The 20,875-nt window shown below is 54.6% G+C and overlaps 1 protein-coding gene across 6 annotated transcripts in view; it reads right to left on the bottom strand.

Moving 5' to 3' along the window:
- Positions 1–918: 918 nt before the first annotated feature.
- The window catches only part of CTDP1 (CTD phosphatase subunit 1), a 59,039-nt gene continuing 39,082 nt past the window's right edge, over positions 919–20,875 (bottom strand). The window contains exons 12-14 of one of the 6 annotated variants that reach the window (XM_038525717.1): positions 15,289–15,446; positions 14,005–14,134; positions 6,538–7,103 (exon numbers count right to left, since the gene is read on the bottom strand). In XM_038525717.1, the coding sequence (XP_038381645.1) occupies positions 6,987–7,103; positions 14,005–14,134; positions 15,289–15,446 (405 nt within the window). In that variant the 3' untranslated portion in view covers positions 6,538–6,986. Of the gene's footprint in view, positions 1,395–6,537; positions 7,104–10,976; positions 11,976–14,004; positions 14,135–15,288; positions 15,447–20,875 lie in introns of those variants that run through there. The other 5 variants (XM_038525720.1, XM_038525719.1, XM_038525716.1 and 2 more) reach the window with 5 other exon arrangements.

Consider the following 20,875-nt stretch of genomic DNA (forward strand, 5'->3'; position numbering starts at 1 on the left):
GTGGTGTGGAGCCCCCACAAGACGTTTCCTAAAAGCATCTGAAGGCAACAAGGTGTTGACTCTGGGCGTCCGCGGCCCGGTTAGGAGGGGAATCCTCCTGGGGCCCGGGAAGGACACGGAAAAGGCTGCCTGGAAACCACCCTCCATAGGACTTGGGGTGGGGAGGGGGCAGGGGATCCTTGGTACTGAGGGGTCTGCATGGGGGGGTCCCCAGTGCTGGGGAGCCATGTGAGGGGCCACATGGGGGGGTCCTGGGTGCTGAGGGACCGCGTGGGTGGGGGTGGGGGAGTCCTGGGTGCTGAGGGGTTGCATGGGGGTGGTCCTCGGTGCTGGTGGCCTGCGTGGGGGGTCCCGGCTGTTGAGGGGCCCACATCAGGGGGGTCCTTGGTGCTGGGGGCCATGTGGGGGGGTAGTCCTGGGTGCTGAGGGGCCCACGTGGGGGGATCCCCAGTGCTGGGGGCCCGTGTGTGTGTGGGGGGCCCGGTGCTGAACCACTTGTGGGGGAGGGTCCCTGGGCTGAGCGGCCCGTGTAGGGGGCTGGTGCTGTGCAGTGCTCTGGGACACCCATAGGCCAGCCTGTCCACATGGAGGGCTCTGTGGTAGGAGGTGAGCCTGGACGAGGCACACAGGAGGTGAGGTGTGTTTGTTTTTCGGGCCACGGAGCGGGAGAGACAGGGAGACAGCTGGCCTGTGAGCCTGATGTTGCATCACGGGGCAGCAGCAGCTGTGCCAACAGGGCTGGTGCTGGGGGCTGGGGGCTCCCCTGCTAGCTCACAGCAGGGTCGTGGGGCTGCGGCTGCTGGTCATCCCGAGAGCCCTGCGATCTGTGACAGACCCGCAGCCCCAGGACGCATTGGGGGCCAGAGCCCAACACATGTAACCCTGTGGGGTGAGGGCCGTGGCTCAGCAACTCAGCTCGAATCTTCTCCAGCCTTTACTGAGCCCCTGCTGTATGCACATGTTGCCCGAGGTGGAGAAAACGCCGCCTGACCAGGCAGGTGCCCAAGTCTTGCAGGGAGGTGGCCAGAGTGTGTGCACTGCACCCAGCCCGCACTCTGGGGGTCCACACCTTATCTAGGAATGGCCCGCAGGGAAGGAGAGTATCTTCCTGTCTTGGGACCATGACTGGTCATCCACATGCACGAGGACAGGGCAGGATTTGAAAGGTCAGTCCATTGAGTGCGGGACTCAGGTCCTGGAGACGGTCAGGGAAGGCTGGTGGCCTGCAGGGCTCCTGGAAGGTTCTGTCCACAGACATGGCCCTGCTGGCCTGTGAGGGGTGTGGGAAGTGGCAGCTCTGTCTAGGACATTCACTAAAGACCAACCCTGGTGAGGTGACTGAGGACACAGATCATCCCGTGCAGCCCAACCGCATCAGGAGCTGGAAGCAGCACCTATGAAGAGAACAGACACACGGTTTGGAATGTTCCCCTAACAGGAGAACCGAGGACACGTGCCTGCGAGCTACCTGCCCTGACACAGACAGACGCCAAATGTGTAATATGCTATGCGAGGAAGACGATTCCCCTCTTACACTTCAAAATCAGACACAGAACCAACAGTATGTATTTGTACGCACACATGTGACACGCTATACACATGTATTTGCTGTAAGGGGTCTGTTCACAGCACCAACACGTTGTTGTCTTTTTGTTATACTAGTGGTATTTTTACTAAAGATTCTCTTTTGATTTACTTGAGAAAGGAAGAGTGAACAAGCAGCTGGGGGAAGAACAGAGACAGGGCAGGAAGTGGGATGCAGGACTCGATCCCAGGACCCGAGCTGAAGGCAGATGCGTTACCGACTGAGCCACCCAGGAGCTCATTAGATTATTAAAAAATATAGAATCCAAGTACTTTAAATCAACGAGAACACAACCCTAATGGACCTACTTTACTACCACGTGGCCCAGCTTGCATGCGGGAGGCTACGCTGGGCTTGGACACAGGTATATCCCTGCAGAGCCATCAGCTCCCATCTCTGGTCCCTTTGACAACGTGGTTGTCTTATGGAGTCCTTCCACATTCCAGACACCAGTCTTACCAGATGTGGTTCCTGTGGGTCCTCACTCTCCTGACTGCACCAGTTGAAGTGCCCAGGTTGTAGCTGCAATGAAGTCTGTGACCTGCCCGTGTGGGGGCGTTGATCGATGTGCCCAAGGAATCAGTGATACAGCATGAGATCCACAAAGATGTTTCCTCCAGGGGCGTCCCTGCTTTGGCTTTTCCATGTAGGCTTTTTGTTCTCTCCATTCATGCTGCGCATGGTGTGGGGGAGTCCCACTGCAGCCCCCGCACGCAGCCACACTGTCGTCACCATGGCTCTGAGGCCAGAGCGTGAATCTGCCGAGTCCACTCCTGCTCCTTGGGATCAACTGGACCAACGGGGGTTGCTCATGTTTCCACAGCAGCTTACGGGTCTGCACACAAGGTGCTGGGACCCCGGCGGGTGGTGTGGGAGCCACATAGCAGCCGGGGGTGTCAGCAGCACAACAGCCTGTGCTCTGGCTCAGGAACAGACACCTCCACTCTTATGTCCCAGCGAGGCTTTCAGTGCACGGTGTGCACGTGCCTTCCTATTCTTTTCGGCGTAATTGTAGGTGGATTTATTTTCTCAATTTCATTTTGGGTCACTCGTTGCTAGTTACAGAAATACAATAGTTGCTTTACCATGGATCCCGCCCCTGCAGCCTTGGAGGGCGCTCTTCCTGAGGGTTTCTGTGGGTGTTCTACCTGCCAAGCGTCGCCCGCGGACACCGTCTTCCCCGTCTGGATGCCTTTTCTCGTTCTTGCCCAACTGACCTATTTTGTCTACTTTCTCTTTAAAGAGCACACACATTTCATAAACACTCTTCTGTATGTATCACTATGTTCCACACTAAATTAAAGAAAGTATCTTTTAAAAGGTTTCTAAAACTTCTCAGGTAGAAGTTTTCTTTTCCCCAACCTGCTCTCAGCCCACAGGGGTTAAGGAGACCAAGGCACAGGAGTCAGCCACACCCCGCTCCCTGCCCACCGGCGACAGGGCACCGGGGCGCCGAACAGAAGTGAACTGAAGGACGTGATGTCCAACCACGTGACGTGACCGCAAACATTGGGAAAGGAGCCCTTCCTTCCTTTACTCCACTGATTCTATTAGGAGCCAGGTTGTGTGTGGAGTGCAGGAGCTACAATGGCCCAGCAAACAGCACTCCTGCTCACGGGGCTCAGCCAGCCAAGAACACAGCAGGTGGAGCGAGGACACGGACAACGTGGGGACATGGGGCAGTCCCTCCAAGGCCAGGGCCGTGCCAAGCACCACAGGAGATGGGCAGGCATGTCAGGCAGAGCAAAGGGCATGTGCACAGGCACCAAGCAGGGAAGAAGCCTGCTCAGAGAGCAGAGAGGAGGAAGCCCGAGCCCTGAGCCCGCAGGTCAGGGGGCTGGGCTGCTTTTGCTGCCAACACAGGATAGTGATACCATCTTGAACCACTGTGCTCTGAGGACAGACAGATCTGTCTTCCTCTGAGAATGAATGCATTCTTAGAAACCCTAATGTCTTTGAAAAACAGAGTAAGAGAAACTATCTTTTACAAAATTATAAAACACAAGAACTTGAAGAAAACTTCAGAAGAACCAGGTGCTCTAGGAGGAAGCAACAGCATAGGACATGGGGTGGAAGGTTCTGGAGGTGGTCAGGTGCGGGTCGCCAGGTGGATGTGACAAGAAACTGGTGCAATGAGGCAATGCTGCAGGGAAGCTCTCCCGCCTCCAGGATGACATGGCAGGAGGAGTAAGGCGCTGCGCCTCTTGAGGATTGGACTGGAGACCGCATGGACGCTAACTGGAGAAGTTCCACCAAAATTCAGGACAGAGGACAAAGGAATGACAAGTGACAGGAAAGAGAAAGTTTTTCCAAAAAACACAGAGTAAGCAGGCAGAAAGCAACAAAGACAGTTTAAACTAAAAAAGCATTCCTGCCTGCAGACTGGTTCCTATACAAAAAATGTCCAGAAAGACATACTATCCAAAGAAATCCTGAAATAAAACAATTATAAAGATAAAAATTTTAAAAGCATTCTGGAGGAAAGAGCTGGGACCTTCAATGTGGGGCGGCATCTCAGGGGTGGGACCAAGCCCATAGGTTCCCATGGGGACACAGGCCAGCGAAGATCTAACCTCAGGGGCCTTCCTGGGACACAACAGCGAGAAGCCAGTTCTCTCATTTGTGGGGGCTCAGAAAACACACTATCTGGTTTTCCTCAGACGTGTAAGAGGCACAAGGTTGTTAATAAAGGCAAGAGGGTCTCAGTGTAGAGCCAAATGGGGGCAAGTCTTGTGGAGTGGGAGCAGCTGCTGCTCACACAGCTTTGTGTGGAGCCTTTTCTTCCCAAATGAGCACCGAAAACTGGCACCGGTCCCTTCTTATATTTGCTACAGATGAACCCGAATCCGATTTAGAAAGACAGCAGGGATGTGCCTGAAGCCGTGTGTGTGCTTGGCCCTGCCGGGCGCAGCGGCACTGCACAGAGCAGGCCTTGGTCCGTGCTGTCTGTCCCTCAGGAAGTGGCGCTCCCGCCTGGCACCACTGACCTGGGGTGCTGTTGTCACCAGGAGCTCCATCCCTCCATCTGCCTCCCTCATCGTCGTCTTGATGCCAGTCTCAGACACACTGTATTTCAGTGTGTTTCCTAACAAACGGAACTCTTAAAGAAGGTCATCTAGAACACGTGGTACACCCCGTGGGTACCCACGGCGCACTGCCCGTCTTGCTTCCAGCTCATGGGATTTGCCGCCTGAATAAGCCACGGCCTGGGAGTTAACCACTAGGTTTCCCTCGGTTCTGTTTTCTTCCTTAGATTATTTTGAAGAAACCAGGCAGTTTGTCTTAAGGAATTTTGCAGACTGGGTTTTGTGTGCTGGATATTGAGGAAGACAGAGGCACCTGGTGGGCATGTCCTTATGTGAAGGGGCCGCAGGCTGTGGGTCCAGCTGCAGGGCAGCCTGCAACAGGCAGCACCGAGGATTTTTAGGGCAGCGACTCGACTCTATATGCTGCCCCAATGGTGGATTTGTGACATTTCATGTCTGGACCACAGGATGCACACCACCGAGTCACCCTGATGCACACCATGGATGTGCCAGGGTAGGCTCGTCATGGTGACACACACAAGCCTCTGCTGGGGGACACAGGTCATGGGTCGGCGGTAGACTATGGGAAGCCTGTACCTTCCCAATCCTGCTCTAAAACCGTCTATTTAATAATACACACAGACTAAAACAGCACAGTGAAACCTTAACGTGATTCAACTTGGTGGCAGGATTCTAGCCATTTCTCTTCATCTTTGATTTCTATGTGTTAAAAGGTCACAATTAGACTAATGTTAAGCTACAGTGAGGTCAGCAGCCTGGGGACTTTCCCTCCTGGTGGTCCTTTCAACACAGAAAAGCTGCACTTCAGACGAGGCTGCAGGTGAGTAGGTGAGCACAGAGGGCAGCACATGGCGGGCACAGATGGCAGGGCCGAATTTCATTTTAAACCAACCGTTCTGCAGAGATAGGATTCCCCTAGCACGGAGCCCACCCTTCACGTGTGCAACTAGGTGACATCCATGGCGTGTGGAGACCCCCTGGACGCGGCCGCAGCCCCCCGGCCCTGACCCCACGCCCCCGAGGACACAGGGCCTGAGACCGGGTAGGGTCATGTTTTGAAAACACGAAAAACTCTGACAGGACAGGAGATCCACTCCAACATCCTATTTCCCAAGGAAGAAAGAAAAATTTCATTAAATTTCCAGTTACAGATTTTCCAATGTCTCTAAATAAATGGTCTAAAATTTATTACCTGTTTGTGCAAAGATTTTGTGTGGACTTTCAGTTCTCTCTTCAAACTCTGATCGTGGATTTCCTTATGGCCCTCCTATGGACTAGACTTCTCAAACCTGATGTTCAGGGAAGTGAGTTTGAGGCTGTTAAAACTTCCTACTGAGACGTCGTTTGGGACAGTCGCACAGATGATTTGGCATCTGTTTTTCCCAGCCAGAGTTGGCTGTTTTTCCCAGTCAGTGTTACCCCGGGGTGGCCCTGCCCTGCAGCAACAGCCCACTCTCCCACCAAAACCACCCTGGCTCTGCAGGAGCCACATCTGAAGCACCACGTGCTTGAAATAGGGAACCAGAGCACAGGGGCCCTGGACCCGCTCTCACTGGAGCTGCATGAACCTGGTGGGCCTGCGGGTCAGACCCGGGACCCCAGTGACAGGGACGATGTGCCATCTAGCTGTCTGGGGGATACAGCAGATGACAAATCCTGTTCTCCAGCTTGTCGCCAGGGTCGGAGCTGCCTTGTGTCCTGGGTCATCTGGGGTCCGGTGCCCGTAACCTGATCACCATGGGAACAGAATCCTCCGTTGTTCTTCACACTCTGGGACACGCTTCTGAAGGCCTCCCCACGGTAGTGTGACAATGAGCAGCCAGCCATGGCACGCTTTAGACGGGTGAGCTAGGTTATCTGCTCCCCGTGATGTGCTCCTGCTGCACAGCACGCCAGGGAACCAGCTTACAAAAAGGAGTTTTATTAAACGAAAGAGAAATCCGCTTGGTGGGTCAAATGCGAAATAGATATACAAAACTTTACATCTGTGTCCTGGAGGAGGAGGGCCCCGTGCACCCGCCCGCTGCCTGGCCCACAGGGGCAGCTCTGGCTGCCGCCCCATGTCCTGCCTGCCCACTGCATACCAGGCTGTGTGGGCCACTGCGGCATCTTTGGCACACCACCTCCCAGGACACTGTCCCTTAGAAAAGTAGACCTTCTGTAGTAAAACCTCTAAAAACACCTATTTCTGCAAAATTATTGTTTCTGTATGTGGAGCTCTGCAAATATACATGTCTTCCCGGAGAAAAGGAAACCTCAGGCGAGGGCCCATGCGGCCTGGAGCCCCCCAGGGATAGAGCGGTGTCTGCCCTGCGCCCTGCCCCACAGGTCACATGAGGTCGTTGAGCTCTGCCTCAAGCGCTGCGGCCATCTCGTCTGCCTCTGAGCTGCTGCCCTCCTCGTCCTCCCCGCTGGACTCCCCGCTGGATGCGCTGCCGGCGTCCTCCTCGGGCAGCTTCCGCTTGTGGCCTCTGCAAGACAGACGCAGGCTGTCAGATGCTTGTGCTGGAGGATGCTGATGCACACGGGCACGCGCCCCAGCATCAGCATCCACGTGCCCCGACATGCACGCACAGGCACGCATGCACCCACACGCTGGCACCCCACGTGGACCTAGGGACACGCACATACACACGCAGCGCGCCATGTCCTCTGTGGATGTGGCGCTTGGACACCTGGAGCGCGGCACAAGCTCTGTCTGCTCCCCATGCTCAAGGGCGTCCCAGCAGTGACAGCCCACCTGTAGCCCTGGAGAATGCAGGGAGACGACAAGGGCCGGGCCCTGAGTGTGGCAGGTGTGACTGAGGACGGCAGGAGGACGGAGGGCAGGCTTGCTGTCTGGGCCCATCCCACCACCCGGGAGCCGCCGTGACCAGCCTTCCTTCCAGGGCTCCAGCAAGACCAAACACGAATGAGCACACAATGCACCAGGAGGACAGGTGTGTCAGTGCTAGCCCCGCCACCTCCATACACGGACGTACAGGCACACCCCAGGCAGTCAGGTGGGGCCATCGCATGGTCCACTGCCTCAACCCCCCACCCCCCATGAGGCGGCTGTCAAAACCAATCACCCTGACAACAAACTGAAGTGCATGCCAGCACCTGACACCTGCGCTCCACTCCAAGGCTCCGCCGCACTGGGCACCTCCCACCTGGGGACAGCATAAGCACAGGGCCCAGAATGTGGGCATTTCCGCAGCTCTGCAGGGTGGGGGTAGTCAGCTAGTGCAGCCACACCTCACCCCACCAGCTGGGAGCAGCAACACTGAGCTGAGGACATGGACACAGCTTGGGAACAGGCCTGGTCCCATGCCTGCCCTGGGTCACCTGGACACGACCCCGACAAGCCTCATGGGACAAGGCAGGGACTGCCCTCAAGGCTCAGCCCCTGAACAACCATGTGCACACACACATATACACACCACAGCAGCACACGCATGGTATACGCTGGTGTACATCAGCTAGGCCGTACCAGAAATCTGAAACCCTGGACGCTATTAGGAAAGCACACTATTTACTTAAAAAAAACAATACTGCCAGCAGATGAGGCTAAAGGGGCCGGTTTGGAGTCTCAGAGGGGCACTCTAGGAGCAGCAGCCCTGGGGGGCCCTGTCATACCCCAGCCTCCACTGTGGGCCAAATGCTGGGGAGACCTGCCCTCTTCCTGGACCCCTGAGAGCACTTTGTCCAGTGCTGTGCATTTGGGCCAGGCTTTATCTTATTATTTTTTTATTATTACTATTTTTAAGGATTTTATTTATTTATTCATGAGAAATATACAGAGAAAGAGACAAAGACACAGGCAGAGAGAGAAGCAGGCTCCCTGCGGGGAGCCTGATCTGATACAGGACTCAATCCCAGGACTCTGGGCCAAAGGCAGACGCTCAACCACTAAGCCACCCAGGTGTCCCTCCGTCTCCCTTTAAAAAAATTATTTCAGAAATTGGAAACAGGTCTGCTGGTCATGACTATTAATAAATGCCGGTGAACGACAAAAGAGTGCGACACACAGCATTTGTATTTTCTTGTTAAAACCAACTGCACAGATGCACAGAAATGCTAATGGATGGAACCTGGAGAAAACCTAAAGCTTGGAAAATCATCCGATGCTCAGCGTGGACTCCAGCAGGAACATGAACAGCATCAACACATGTATGTCTCCTCCCTGATGGTCCTGTCCTGAACCACTGATGCAAGGGAACACTCTGGAGCCTCAGGCTTGCTGCCCGTTACGCATGTGATGGTTCCTGTCACTGGCATCTGACCAATGACCATCAAGCAGTACCCATGCAGCAGGTATTCCTCAATGTGCTGGTTAGCAGTTTGGTTTATTTTGGCAGAAAGAAGCTGCAGTGCTGCACTTGACGAGGTCACTATTGCAACAAGCACACCTGTCTCGTGTAGGCGTGTGCGTGTGTGTGGGACGGCCAGGCCTGTGTGCTACAAAACAGCTATGTACAAGGCTCACTGAGGCAGCTAGCTGCCTTCTCCAACACGTGCCCAGTGTGAAGTAAGCATGGGTACACGTGAGCACGGTGGGCGTCTTCTGACCACGAGGATCCAGGAGGATGGACATCAGGAGCAGCCAGCGACTCAGGCAGGACCACAGGGAACCTGCCCAGGCCATATGGTCACCTGACACCAACTATGGGGCAGCAGCCAAACCGTGCTGCATGCTGTGGTCTGTGCGGGGCATTGCAGTGGCCGTGGAGAAGGCAGCCGGCCATGGGCCATACAGACCAAGGGCCCTGGCCTCAGGCAGCTCCTTGCTCCCTGTCACCAGGACCCTCCTGTTGGCCTGCAGGTGTGTTGCACTCACACTTGGGCTGAAAAGGAAACTGGTCTGCGGAGCCAGGCTCACCAAGTAGACACTGCAGGGGCCTCCAAGAAAGGGGTCGCAGCAGAGCAGAGTCCCAAGCCGTGTGCAGGCAACTGTCTCCGCGGAGAACGTGTCACACAGCACTGCTCCAGCAGGAGTGCACCCGTGACACTGGTTGGGGCGGGGACTGCTGGCCTGTGTACCCAGGTCACAGAAGGACCCGGAACAACATCCACACCATTCTCTCTGGGACATGGGCAAGTATTAAAAAAATAAAGTACTTGACTTGATTCAGTGATTTTGCTACAATCCCGCACAGCACACAAGGTGAGTGTGAGGTTGGGGCCATGGCAGCGTGTGCTGTTGGGTGTCCACGTGCCTCCTCAGGTCACGCCGTGGAGTGTGCTCATGGCTTCTGACTGCCTGGCCTGACAGTTGGTCAGAGGCTCTTCTCCACAGATGCAAGTTTATGCCACTAAAACCATGGACACAAATCTTCAAAGAACTGAGGGAACCCCCACCGTCTGAAGAACATCCTGGCCGGAAAGCCTGAGCAGGCCGTAAGGTCTGCAGGGGCATCTGTGGGAACCAAGCGACACGCGGTTCACAGTAATGTGTAGGCGTTGGGCTAGGACATTTGCCAAAACCAAACCATGTGGACCACAGTGGCTGCAAGTTTCTGAAAAGCCTGACAGTGACGTCCCCAGACAACTCCTAATGCCCTCGCAGGGGAGACCAGGAGGCTGCTGCACCTCCTTCACCTCCGCACTCTGCCTCCCGAGGGTCTGGCCTCACAGGCACCACTATTCGGCACAGTGCGGGCACCCCACGACCACCACCCCGAGGCGGGGGTTGCACTGTTCGGGACCAGGAGGACGGGTCCTATGGTGCAACTCCTCTTAACGGTGGTATCGGGCCCTATGGGCACGCTGCATTTTCACATGACTCCTGGCACCGGCACGTCCCACAGGCTTGTGGGAGGACCCAGAGGCTGTTTGTCCGTCTCCTGCCTCTTGGCCTTGCCACGATCGATGCGGCTTCCACGTGCTGCTGAGCCACTCGCTCCATCAGCACTGTTCACCACATGGAGCACAGAGGCGAGCCGGACAGCTGGTCTCTATCACTGCCCACTCACACTGGTTGTGCTGCAGGGTTGTGAAGCTCTGAGCCCGTTCATCTTTGCTGCCCTCTTTTGGCAGCAAGCCTGTCTCCCATAACATGGCAGGACAGCAGCCGTCCCTGCGCTGCTACCCCACGTCACATCGTCAGGATGGATGGCAAGCTGATCCGTGTCTCAGGAGGTCAGATATGGGCACGGACACAGCCCTTAGCTCAGGGCCGCCCTTTCTGTCATTCCTGGGGTGTTTACGTGTGCTACACACTGTTAGAACCCGTACCCTGTACGTCGTTTTACAGCTTATACAGAAGCTGAAAGAAAGAAAACACGCACACACTTACACCACATCAAGCAAACCTTCTAACTTCCTGTTTCTTACAAGCATCTTGATCCTATGGCCCGTGTGTGGTCACTAGTGAACACTCCGGCTCTCCACCACAGGCCCCACTGACAACTCCATACACAGCACCGTCCACAACTGCTCCTTGTGTCGATGACATGAAGAAAGAAGAAAAGTATAAATTCAAGCTGCCTGATGATTCCCTGATCCCCGCACGGTGCTCAAGGTGTTTGTGTGGATGCTGCTCTGTCTAGGTCCCTGGCTTCCCGGCACGACAGCTCCTTTCGGTCTTTCTCGTGAGGCAAGCTGGCTTGCAACCAATTCTCTTCAGAGACGATCCCAGCTGGGAACATCCTCATCACACCATCACTTTTGATGGAGTTTTGTCTGGTTGTGGGGTCCTCTCCAATACTGGATGTGCTGTGTCTCTGACGGGAAGCTGGCTGCCAGTCCTGCAGGTGCTCTCGGCTGTCCATGTGTGTGGTCTCCAGCTTTCAGCACTGTTACCACAACGTGTCTGGGTGTGGATCTCTGGCTGACCCTGCGTGGAGTCGAGCTTTCTAGGCGTGTGGGAATGCCTTCCATCCAGGTGGAGGTTTCCTGCCCTTCTGCCTTCGTGCTCCTCTGCTCCTGCTGTGGGCGTGTGGGAGAGCTTACCATGGCCCCATGTCTCTGAGCACACATGCCACACTGCTAATTCTTTCTTCTGTGGTTCCCATCGACCCTTGGGCCCCTGCTGCATTTCGCAGCATCGTCCATCTACTTGCTCTCATTTCCCTGCACGGTCCTTCGGTCCCAGGAGCGCACCTGCGGTGGTTGTGCACCTCTGGAGGTCATGTGGGAGTCGCTCTGTGGGCTCCAAGGTTGGGCCGTGCACACCAGCAACTTCTCCCACCGCCTCTTTTCCATTGTGTGGAATCAGGCCTTGTGGTTCCTGTGCTGCAGCAGCTGGGTCAGGCCTCTCTGTGGCCAGGGCAGCTGCTGTGTGCCTAATGACCAGCTTGGCTGTTCTGGCAAAGTCACTTTCCTTAGGGGGAAGCCTCTGAGGGTCCAGCCTGAGCACAGCCCTAAGAGAAAAGGACAATAAGATGGAACCATGGTGCCGCTACTGTTTACATGTTGTGTTGGTGAGAAGTGATCACCAGACACCGTGCTGTAAGAAACAAGCACTGCTGGGGCAGCCCTGGTGGCGCAGCAGTTTAGCGCCGCTTGCAGCCCAGAGTGTGATCCTGGAGACCCGGGATCGAGTCCCACGTCGGGCTCTCTGCGTGGAGCCTGCTTTTCCCTCTGCCTGTGTCTATGCATCTCTCTCTCTCTCTGTGTCTCTCATGAATACATAAATAAAATCTTAAAAAAATATATATATATATATTATTAAAAAAAAAAAAAGAAACAAGCACTGCCACTTGCATTCACGGAGCGACACCTCTACCACCCTCCCTGGAGCCACATGACCACCCAGTGTCAGGCTGGCACCATAAGTACCTCTGACCTTTCAGAATTCTGAGTGATGCATGTGCACAAGAGCATGACCCCCGCACACAGGGGTCTGAAACAGGAGACAAGGCCCTGACCCCTGGTACAGACGCACACCATGCAGCTGCCACAGGGCATGAAGCACGTGAATGTCCTACTGCCCACGTGAGCAGAGATGCTCCTGCCGGCTTCCACAGGAAAGGATGTACTGGGGTCACAACAATGTCCCAATGTCCACCCCGGCCACCTGAGCCGTTTTCTGGGCTTGCAACCATTGTGCAAGGCTCATTCTCAACCAGTACAGATTTCAATTGTTCCTCCACTGTTTCCAGTGAACAACACATCTCCCTAGTGCAGTTCATCACCCAACACCAAAAAGCACTGCTAGTGCAGCCTGTGCAGGTACACTGTTTGTGCAGCCAGTGTACCTGCTGCCGTGGGACTGCCGGAGCCTTCTGGAAAGAGAGCCCCCCAGCTGTCCGCGCATCTGCAGCACAGGCTGGCCACCTGCTGCTCTGTGGACAGAGGGAGGGGGCCAGGTGGCCAGGTGGCAGGACCCTGGATGCATGTCAGTTATTAACCTTTACAGGCAGATTTCTTCAATGTTACCAACTATATGACGCTGTATTTTTGGCAGTTAATGAGTTAATGAATGGTTTTGTAGTAGAAACACTGTCATTTTCACTTGTTCAGACTCCAGTTTGAACAGAGCCTTACCCTGACTCCCACAGTGCCCTGCTTCCCACCCAAATGTAAGCAGAGAGCAAACGTTGGTTACAGATGGTCCTGATGTGAGACCCTGGGGACACTGTCCACGCCAGCCGCCTCGCCACCTGCAAACGGTGGTGATGATGACGTGTCTGCGTGATGTTTTAACATCTTGAAGACAACTGGTTTGAGCAAATGCTTTTCAAACACATACTTAACTTCTTTATCCCTATGTCGAGGAATGAAAGTGCTGTAAAACAGGCATTTGATGTTTGTTATTTGAAAAAAAAGAACGAACCACAGATAAATTATTGCCTCCCTCCTTCCATTACAACTCACTCTCTAGTTCAAGGGACCTCAAGATCCCACAGAGCAGCTTGGCTGAATGGACTCAGCAAGAGGTGCTGCCACCCAGACGCTCTTGTGGAAGCCAGCCCCGCATTCCCATCACCACTCACTTCCACCTACGATCCATAAACAAGGGTGAAATACACACAGAGAAGCACGTCTCCCAACTTCCCTGGTAGAGAAAGAAACAAGGGCCACAAACTTGTCATCCGCGATAGCAGCCGGGGAGCCAGTGCACCTGACTCTGCTGTGGTAGGGCTCAGAGCCATGTGGCACACCGAGAAACCCTGGTGCTCCTGACACAGCCCCATGGGGGGAGTTTCAGGCCAGCAGGGGTTAGCAGGCAGGGAGGAGCACGGACAGAGTCCCTGCTTTGGGGACAAGCGGAAGCCAGCTCTGAGGAGGTAAGAGCGCATCCCACACGGCCAGCTGAGTCTGAGCTGATGCCTTAGCCTCTGGCCTCGGGACACTCAGGAGGCGACTGTCGAGGGCCCGGCCCCCACCAAACGTGACCCCCAGGCCACATGTTGGAGGACTTCAAGTTTCTTGTTGCTGGGTGGGTACCTTTTGTTTAGATGCTTCCCAAGACCGGGTACTCCCAAGTGGGTGGCTGGGCTTTCTGTCCCACGCATGGCTGAGCATGGAGACGCAGGAAACCTGTTCCCTCGGGACCAAGCATGCGGCTGCTTCTAGTCTAGAAGGCAGGCACCGATCCTCATCAGAGCGAATGTTCTTCATGAGCAAATCCCTGGGGCCTGTTTTCTCTGGGACACGACCCGGTGAAAATGAAGAGACACGACGTGCCCTCTTGGGCTCGGTGCACACCAAGCCTCAGCTGGCTGCACGCCCACAGCCATGTCTCCACAAGGAGAGGACACTCCCAGTGGGCTCCTACCAGGCCTTTCTGAGTCTTAGTGAAAACTGCTCGGAATCTTTTACTTGGCAGAGAACACGAGACCGGAAGCTGAGTGTGTTATACATCAGTGAGAAGATGTCACGCGTCATGGGCGCTGGCCAGTGCCGCCCCACCAGCTCGTCAGGGACCCTGGTGGGACCCCCGCACAGGGCTGAAGACAACCCAGTGCAATGATCGTGCCAGCTCACCCTCCCCTGGTACAGAGTTCAGCCAATTAGCTCCTAAAATAACTGGACAGCACTTCACCACCGTGAAGAGCACCGCTGTGCTCTGGAAAGTTCCGCCGCGGGACTGGCAAGTCAACAAGCGCCCTGTGACTGGCTGACATCTTCCTGCTCTGCGGCTCGGTGGCACATGGCATCCCCTCTCAGAGTAAAACTTAACAGGAACCAGGAACCTCCGCCCTCTCTCCACTGGCTGCTCTGATCCCGGCCCAATCCTGTTTGTAACAGGGCTGCTCAAGCAAGCTAAGCTCTTCTGAACTGTTTCCTCCTGTCAGAACATCCCAGGGTTGGACCAGACGGGCTGAGAGCTGACGAGTGGATATAGAGAAGCACCCCCACACAGGGAGAGCCCAGTTCCGGCAGAGCACATGCAGGGCACACATGTATGCCGGCCCTGATCCACTGACCTGCAGCGAGCCCTGAGGCAGCCCCACTATGCTCCATGGCAGAAGGGGAAGTTGAGAGAAGACCAGCTGGGGCAGGGGCTGTGCCATGCTGTGCCAGCCATGCACCGTCCTGGGGTCTGTACTAACCCCACTACACACAAAGTGCTTGCCCAGGGGCAGAAAAATCTCCACGAGGAATAACTGAAATCACAAACGTGATAAAAGTTCACGTCACCATAAGTGAAACCTTCTGAGAATGCTAGTCTGAAGGGTCTGCTCTGTGACACACCTGCAGACGTCCCCCCCTGCCCCTCCCCCTTACCTGGGCCCCCGGCTGCCTGCCCTGGTCCTCTCGCTGCTTGGTGTGGCCTCGGGTGTGGCCTGGGGCTCCCGGGGTGGGGGCCGCTCCTTCCGCTCCTCCTCTGGTCTCCTCTTCTCATTGTCGCTGTCGTCACTGCCCTCTCCTAGGATGTCATCCACCTGGCAGAGGAGGAGAGTCAGCGTGTGAACACATCTACCTCCCAGACAAGTCCCAGGACCTGGCCCCTACACCAACGTGCATGACCTCCTGCCCAGGCTCAACCACAGGCGCGTGGGTCCCGGGTCCACGGCTGTCTGGCCCCGGCAGCTGGCTCCAAGGGGCACAGAGCAGGTGCACAGGGAGGGTGAGGGCGAGCCAAGAAGGTCCAGGCTCCGGGCTGCTCCCTCCACCTGCTACCACGAGACCGTGTGGCTTCACCAGGTCCTCCTGGATCCCAGGGGCAGGTCACGCGGAGGGCTGGCCAGTCACTTCTCAGCAGCACAATTCTAATGGGGATTTTCTTGCTACCGCACTAGTGAACTTAATGGTGAAAATCAGAGCATTCTATTAGAGTGCTCATGATCAACGAGCTGCACAGAACGTGTGCGTTCTAGGAGGTGCTCTGGAGCCTCAGGTTGGAGTCCCAGCTGTGTCCAGGCAGTGTGTTCGCTCCCAGAGGCCTCAGGTTGAACCACTTATGGACATGCCACATGAGGGTGATGGGAACTAACAGCCATGGGCACTAGAATCGGCCCTCCCTGCTCCCCTATAGCAAGGGCCCCAGGGACGCGGAGCATGGGACACGGAGCATGGGAGGCTCCCAGGCTCTCCCAGCAGCGCAACTCAGCTGCCCAGGTAAGGGGGATGAAAGCTGCCTCCTGACACCCCTTCAGTCAGAAGGAGCCATGTTTGATTTGGGGGGCGGGGGGCGTGCCTTCCACATGACCTCAAACTCATCCTGGTCTTCTAACAAAGACCCTGGATCACGACACAGATCAGGTGAAAAGGAGAACGTAAGAAGTGGGAGGTCACCCACTGTGCGACAGAAACGTTTGCCACTCGGTCTGGATTTCTAGCACCTCCAATTACATTTTTGGAACAATGCTGTTTTCTCAAGAAGTGATGCTCTCCTGGCACAAGTGAAACAGCTATTTTTCTCTGTTCTTAGTATGTGATGAAAAAAATGGCAAAATCCCCTGCTGCGTGTGGCTGGGGGTCCGGCAGCACAGGGCAGCCTTTTGTGGGTGTGGTCACTGTGGCCAAGCCTGGAGGGCAGAAGTTCAGGGGGAACTCCCAGGCTCAGAAGCTCTGCTTCAACACCCCCATAATATCCCTGAGCATATGACTGCCTGAGAAGTGCCAGAACGTTCCAGGATGATAACATCAGCTTATTAAAAAAGGTGCACAGTGGAATGCAAAGATGACCACACTCACATGTGCATCAGTGAGTCCTAGGCACCATGCTTCAGAACTGAACGTGTTTTCCCCCCAAAATATATATCCAGAAACACCAAACTGATGTCAAAAATTCCATAAGTCAACATAATTTTTATGATCTCACAGTGAATCATTATTTAACAAGTTTATCTGATCTGTAAAACTGCTAAAGAAATGCAAAGCATTTCTTTTATTTTATTGGTCTCTGTCCCCAGTGTCTGGCAGAGTCCCGCAGCCCTCAGGAGCTCCTGGCTGAGGTGGCATCTTTTTTTCTAATGAGGCAACTCTAGGTGGGCATCTGGACGGCGTTGGTCACCAGAGCAGCCAGGAGAAGCCCGGAGTCCCCGTCCTCCCCACAGGGGAGGGGCTGGAGATGGAGGCAATGACCCATCTGCTCAGAATCCCAAAAGTACGGGGCTCGGGGAGCTTCCGGGTTGATCACATCCACCTACGACTGGCAGGGCGGCCCACCCCCACTCCACGGGGACAGCAGGTTCTGCGCTCGGAAGCCCACGGACCTCACCCTGGGCGGCTTTTCATCTACTCGGTGTCCTGTTCTTCAGGACTTAATAAGCCACCAGATGTGAGTGAGTCCTGACGTCGGGGAGCTGCCCTCGCAAGTGATGGAGCCCCCTCGGGGTTGTGAGAACCCTGATCCCAGCTGGCTAATCAGACACGGGGTGATGGCCTGGGATGCCCCACTTGTGAATGGCATCTGGCAAGGGTGGGTGTGTGGGTCCAGGCAGTGTCAGAGCTGCTTGGTGTGACCTGCACATCTGGGTAAGAACAGATGAGGCTACAGAACTGATCCACTTCTCAGCAGGTCTACCTAAGACCAGAGCCCCCAGGTACCAGGGCACCGCCCCCCACTGCCAGGCCACGTGCTGCAGGGAGGCTGAGGCTCAGCCGCAGTGAGGGGAGGAGCCTGAGGGTATGCTCATAGCGGCTTTCAGGCTTTCTGAACTTGGAACCACAGAATGTTATGGCTCCTTAAATGTTAAGTTGAAAAAAAAAATCCATCAATTCAGAAAGACCAGGTTTCCAGTGTATTCCACAAAATGCACAAAGGAAGAAAGGTGGTCAGATATATTTAACTCATAAAAACTGACTTTTTTCCAGGGACAACTAGGTGGTGCCCCTCAAGGAGCCTCCCAGCGAGGCTGGCCAGCCACAGCCTGTCCCTAGGAAGGGCTGAGCATGTGCCCTCCTGCCCTGCCAGCCCCCAGGTGCGGTCTGGGGCAGGGACATCTAGTTACAAAGCCTCTGGTGGATAAAGGGGGGCCCCAAGCAGAGCACCTTTGACCTGAGACCATCAGTCACTCCCAAGCATGTGAGAATATGGGAACCGTGCAGCAACGGGTAAGCCAGCAGAGCAATAATCATCAGATCACCATAAAGTCTTTAAACGTAACACACAGGGTTTGCTCCTAAGCTAAAAGGCATTTAGTAGAAATCATGCAGTTAATTCTATGAAGCTACCACGTTCACACTTCACTGCTATATTCAACCAGCTGTATTTACTCTACACTGATGAGCAAACCTATTAGAATATTCTATTAAACTTTCCTCTGAAAATACTTCAGGCCTTTAACTCTGCACCATACCTTTTCAAGAGGAAAAAAAAGAATTTAAAAAATCAGTTATTTTAAATGTGACCACCAAAGTCCACAGTCACAGCCTCTTGGAGACCACGAACTGACCCGCTGTGTCAGCTGTGCCCCTGACCAGCCCAGGTGCTCTTCCAGCTGGCAGATCACTAATTCACGTGTATGTTCACTCTGCCAGCTGTGTGCAAGATTCAGAGAAACATTTTGCACAGCCAAACCAACATTGTGGATGCACATAAAAATCTGGCTGTATCTAAATTACACTTAAATTTAGTCTTCCTCATTCTGCTTTACTCACGTAAAAGGAACTGTTTCAGGAAAAAAAAGACATCTCTCCAGAGCTTTTCTTTACAAAAAGGTAACTGGGCTTTTTGAAAAACAGTAATCTAAAATGAATTATTTACTCTGTAAATACTATTTAAAAGATACTAGGGTAAAAATTTTAGAATAAGAATCTAAAAGTACGTGAACAGAAAAACAAAATTCATTTTATATGGAACTAACCCCTGAAACCTCTCAAAGGGCCAACGTGGATCACAGTGAAAGCACCGGGAAACGTTCCCATCAACTCACTTGAAGACGCAGGAGCACGAGAATCCCTGACTCCTCACAGCCTCTGTCTGCGGAGACACAAGGCAGCCGAGGGGGCCCAGAAAGAGAAGAAACAGATCCTCCCCCCCCCGCCCCCCCCGGCCTGGGGTGTGCAGCCCAGCCCTGCTGGGAACAGGTGCAGGATCCCCATCTGCCTCACCCGCCAGCCAGGTGCTCTTGGGGAAGACCCCACAGAGAGGGGGCCTTACACTTGGGGTAGTCTCCTCAGGCCTGGCAGAAATGAACCTGGCTGAGGTCAGGTGTAGACAACCCTACATCTTGGGGACGTGGGATGGTCATGAGACACACGTGCACACAAATCACTTGAAGTCATGGAGGGTGACACCAGATACAGGAGTGCAAGGCCCTCATCGGTTAGACAAGCAGACTTCCCAGTCACGGTCTTTAGCAGGCAACCTCCTCTCTTGATAAAATGGGAGTTGTGTTTAGATGCATTAAAGATTCCTTTCTCCAAGGAGGACACAGAACAAAGGGATGGAGGCAGTGCTGCCCGGTCTACCCGGACCTGTAAACTTGACAGAGATAAGACTGAGGAAAAGCCTGCCCGCTGTCTGTGCTGCCATTGGCCTGGAAGCCTGCAGGCTGGGAGAGGACGCTCGGATACCTGTGCAGGTGGCCCTCGCTGCAGGAAGGTGGCTGGATCGCCACGGTTCCTTTGGCCTCCTGCATTCACTGGCCTGGCTGAGCCCGCAGGACTGGTGCTCTAGAACAGGAGAAATTAGGACATGTGTCCCTATCTCATGTTCCTACTGTTAAAATGCTGTTTGCATGTATTATCTTCAACCTCAAGGGGTTTCTTTCTACAGGCCAATACATATGAATTATCTCAAAATAGCTGGAAAATCCATGATTAACCACAGAACTGCATGCTTCCTAGAATCCAACACAACACCAAATTGAGACACATAGGAATTCCCTTGATGGTTCCCTGGGAAGCCTGCTGACCCACGTAAATCCCTGAATGTCATGTATCTGTGGCTGATCCACGGGTCCCTGCCCAATGTCGGTGCCTGATTAGTCCACTTGGCAGGACCATGAGGCTGCTTAAGCTGCACACACAGGAGATGGCACAGCCCCACAGCCTAGAGGGCTGAGGGCACAGAGGAAAATATTCAGCCTGCCATGAGAGCCATGAAAGCCTTTGAAAGGACCTCCTGCTCATCAAACACGCTCACGACACCAAGGATGAGACTCTGTGGCATGGCCGCATCTCAGCCATCTTCCAGCCGCTTCTTCTGGGCATCCCCATGGCAATGGAAACTGAATTACACCGTGCGCCCTGTCCGTGTGGCCCTGACCGGAGATCTGCTCTCTGGACATGCACACGAGAGCCCCTGCTGCTCAGGGCCTTCTTCAGACCCAAGCCCGCTCTCCAAGTCTTGCTGTAGTCGTGGGGAAAAGGGAGCTAGGAGGACACATGGAGTGTAGACAAGGTCACGCTGCTTTCCTGAAATTCTACGACTGGCCAGACAGGTCTGTAGCATCAGAAACCTGTAAATTTATGCCTGTGACCAAGTTCTAGTGGTTTCCAGTCGTCATTCGTCCAAGTCTCTGCCCCATGGCGATGTCCTGCCCCTGTCTGGGGATGCCAACGACACACGTCGAAGCTTGGATCCTGAGCTGGACGTCCTGCACGTCCTCAGGGTGGTTTCTGCAGCCTCCACTTCAGCAGGGGCGTGTCGGGCGATTGTCAGCGACTTGGGTGAGCGTGTCTGTCTCAGTTCCGAAATTCCCGCTGCTTGTGCCTCATCACATGCAGTTCTCTCTGCCCAGGGAGCACAGCCACTGGCTGTGGCTGCTCCTGCAGCGCTGGTCTCAGAACCCTGCCGTCAAGGGTGGTCAGATCGGGCCTGGACAGTTCCCATGTCACACCCTCTCAGAACCTCTGGAGAACGCGGGTGTTTGTTTCAGCAGGCGGCCAGCCTGGCTTGGGACGGGCGGGTAAGACCACA

The sequence above is a fragment of the Canis lupus genome, chromosome 1 (assembly GCF_011100685.1).
Source record: "Canis lupus familiaris isolate Mischka breed German Shepherd chromosome 1, alternate assembly UU_Cfam_GSD_1.0, whole genome shotgun sequence".
Lineage (NCBI taxonomy): Eukaryota > Metazoa > Chordata > Mammalia > Carnivora > Canidae > Canis > Canis lupus.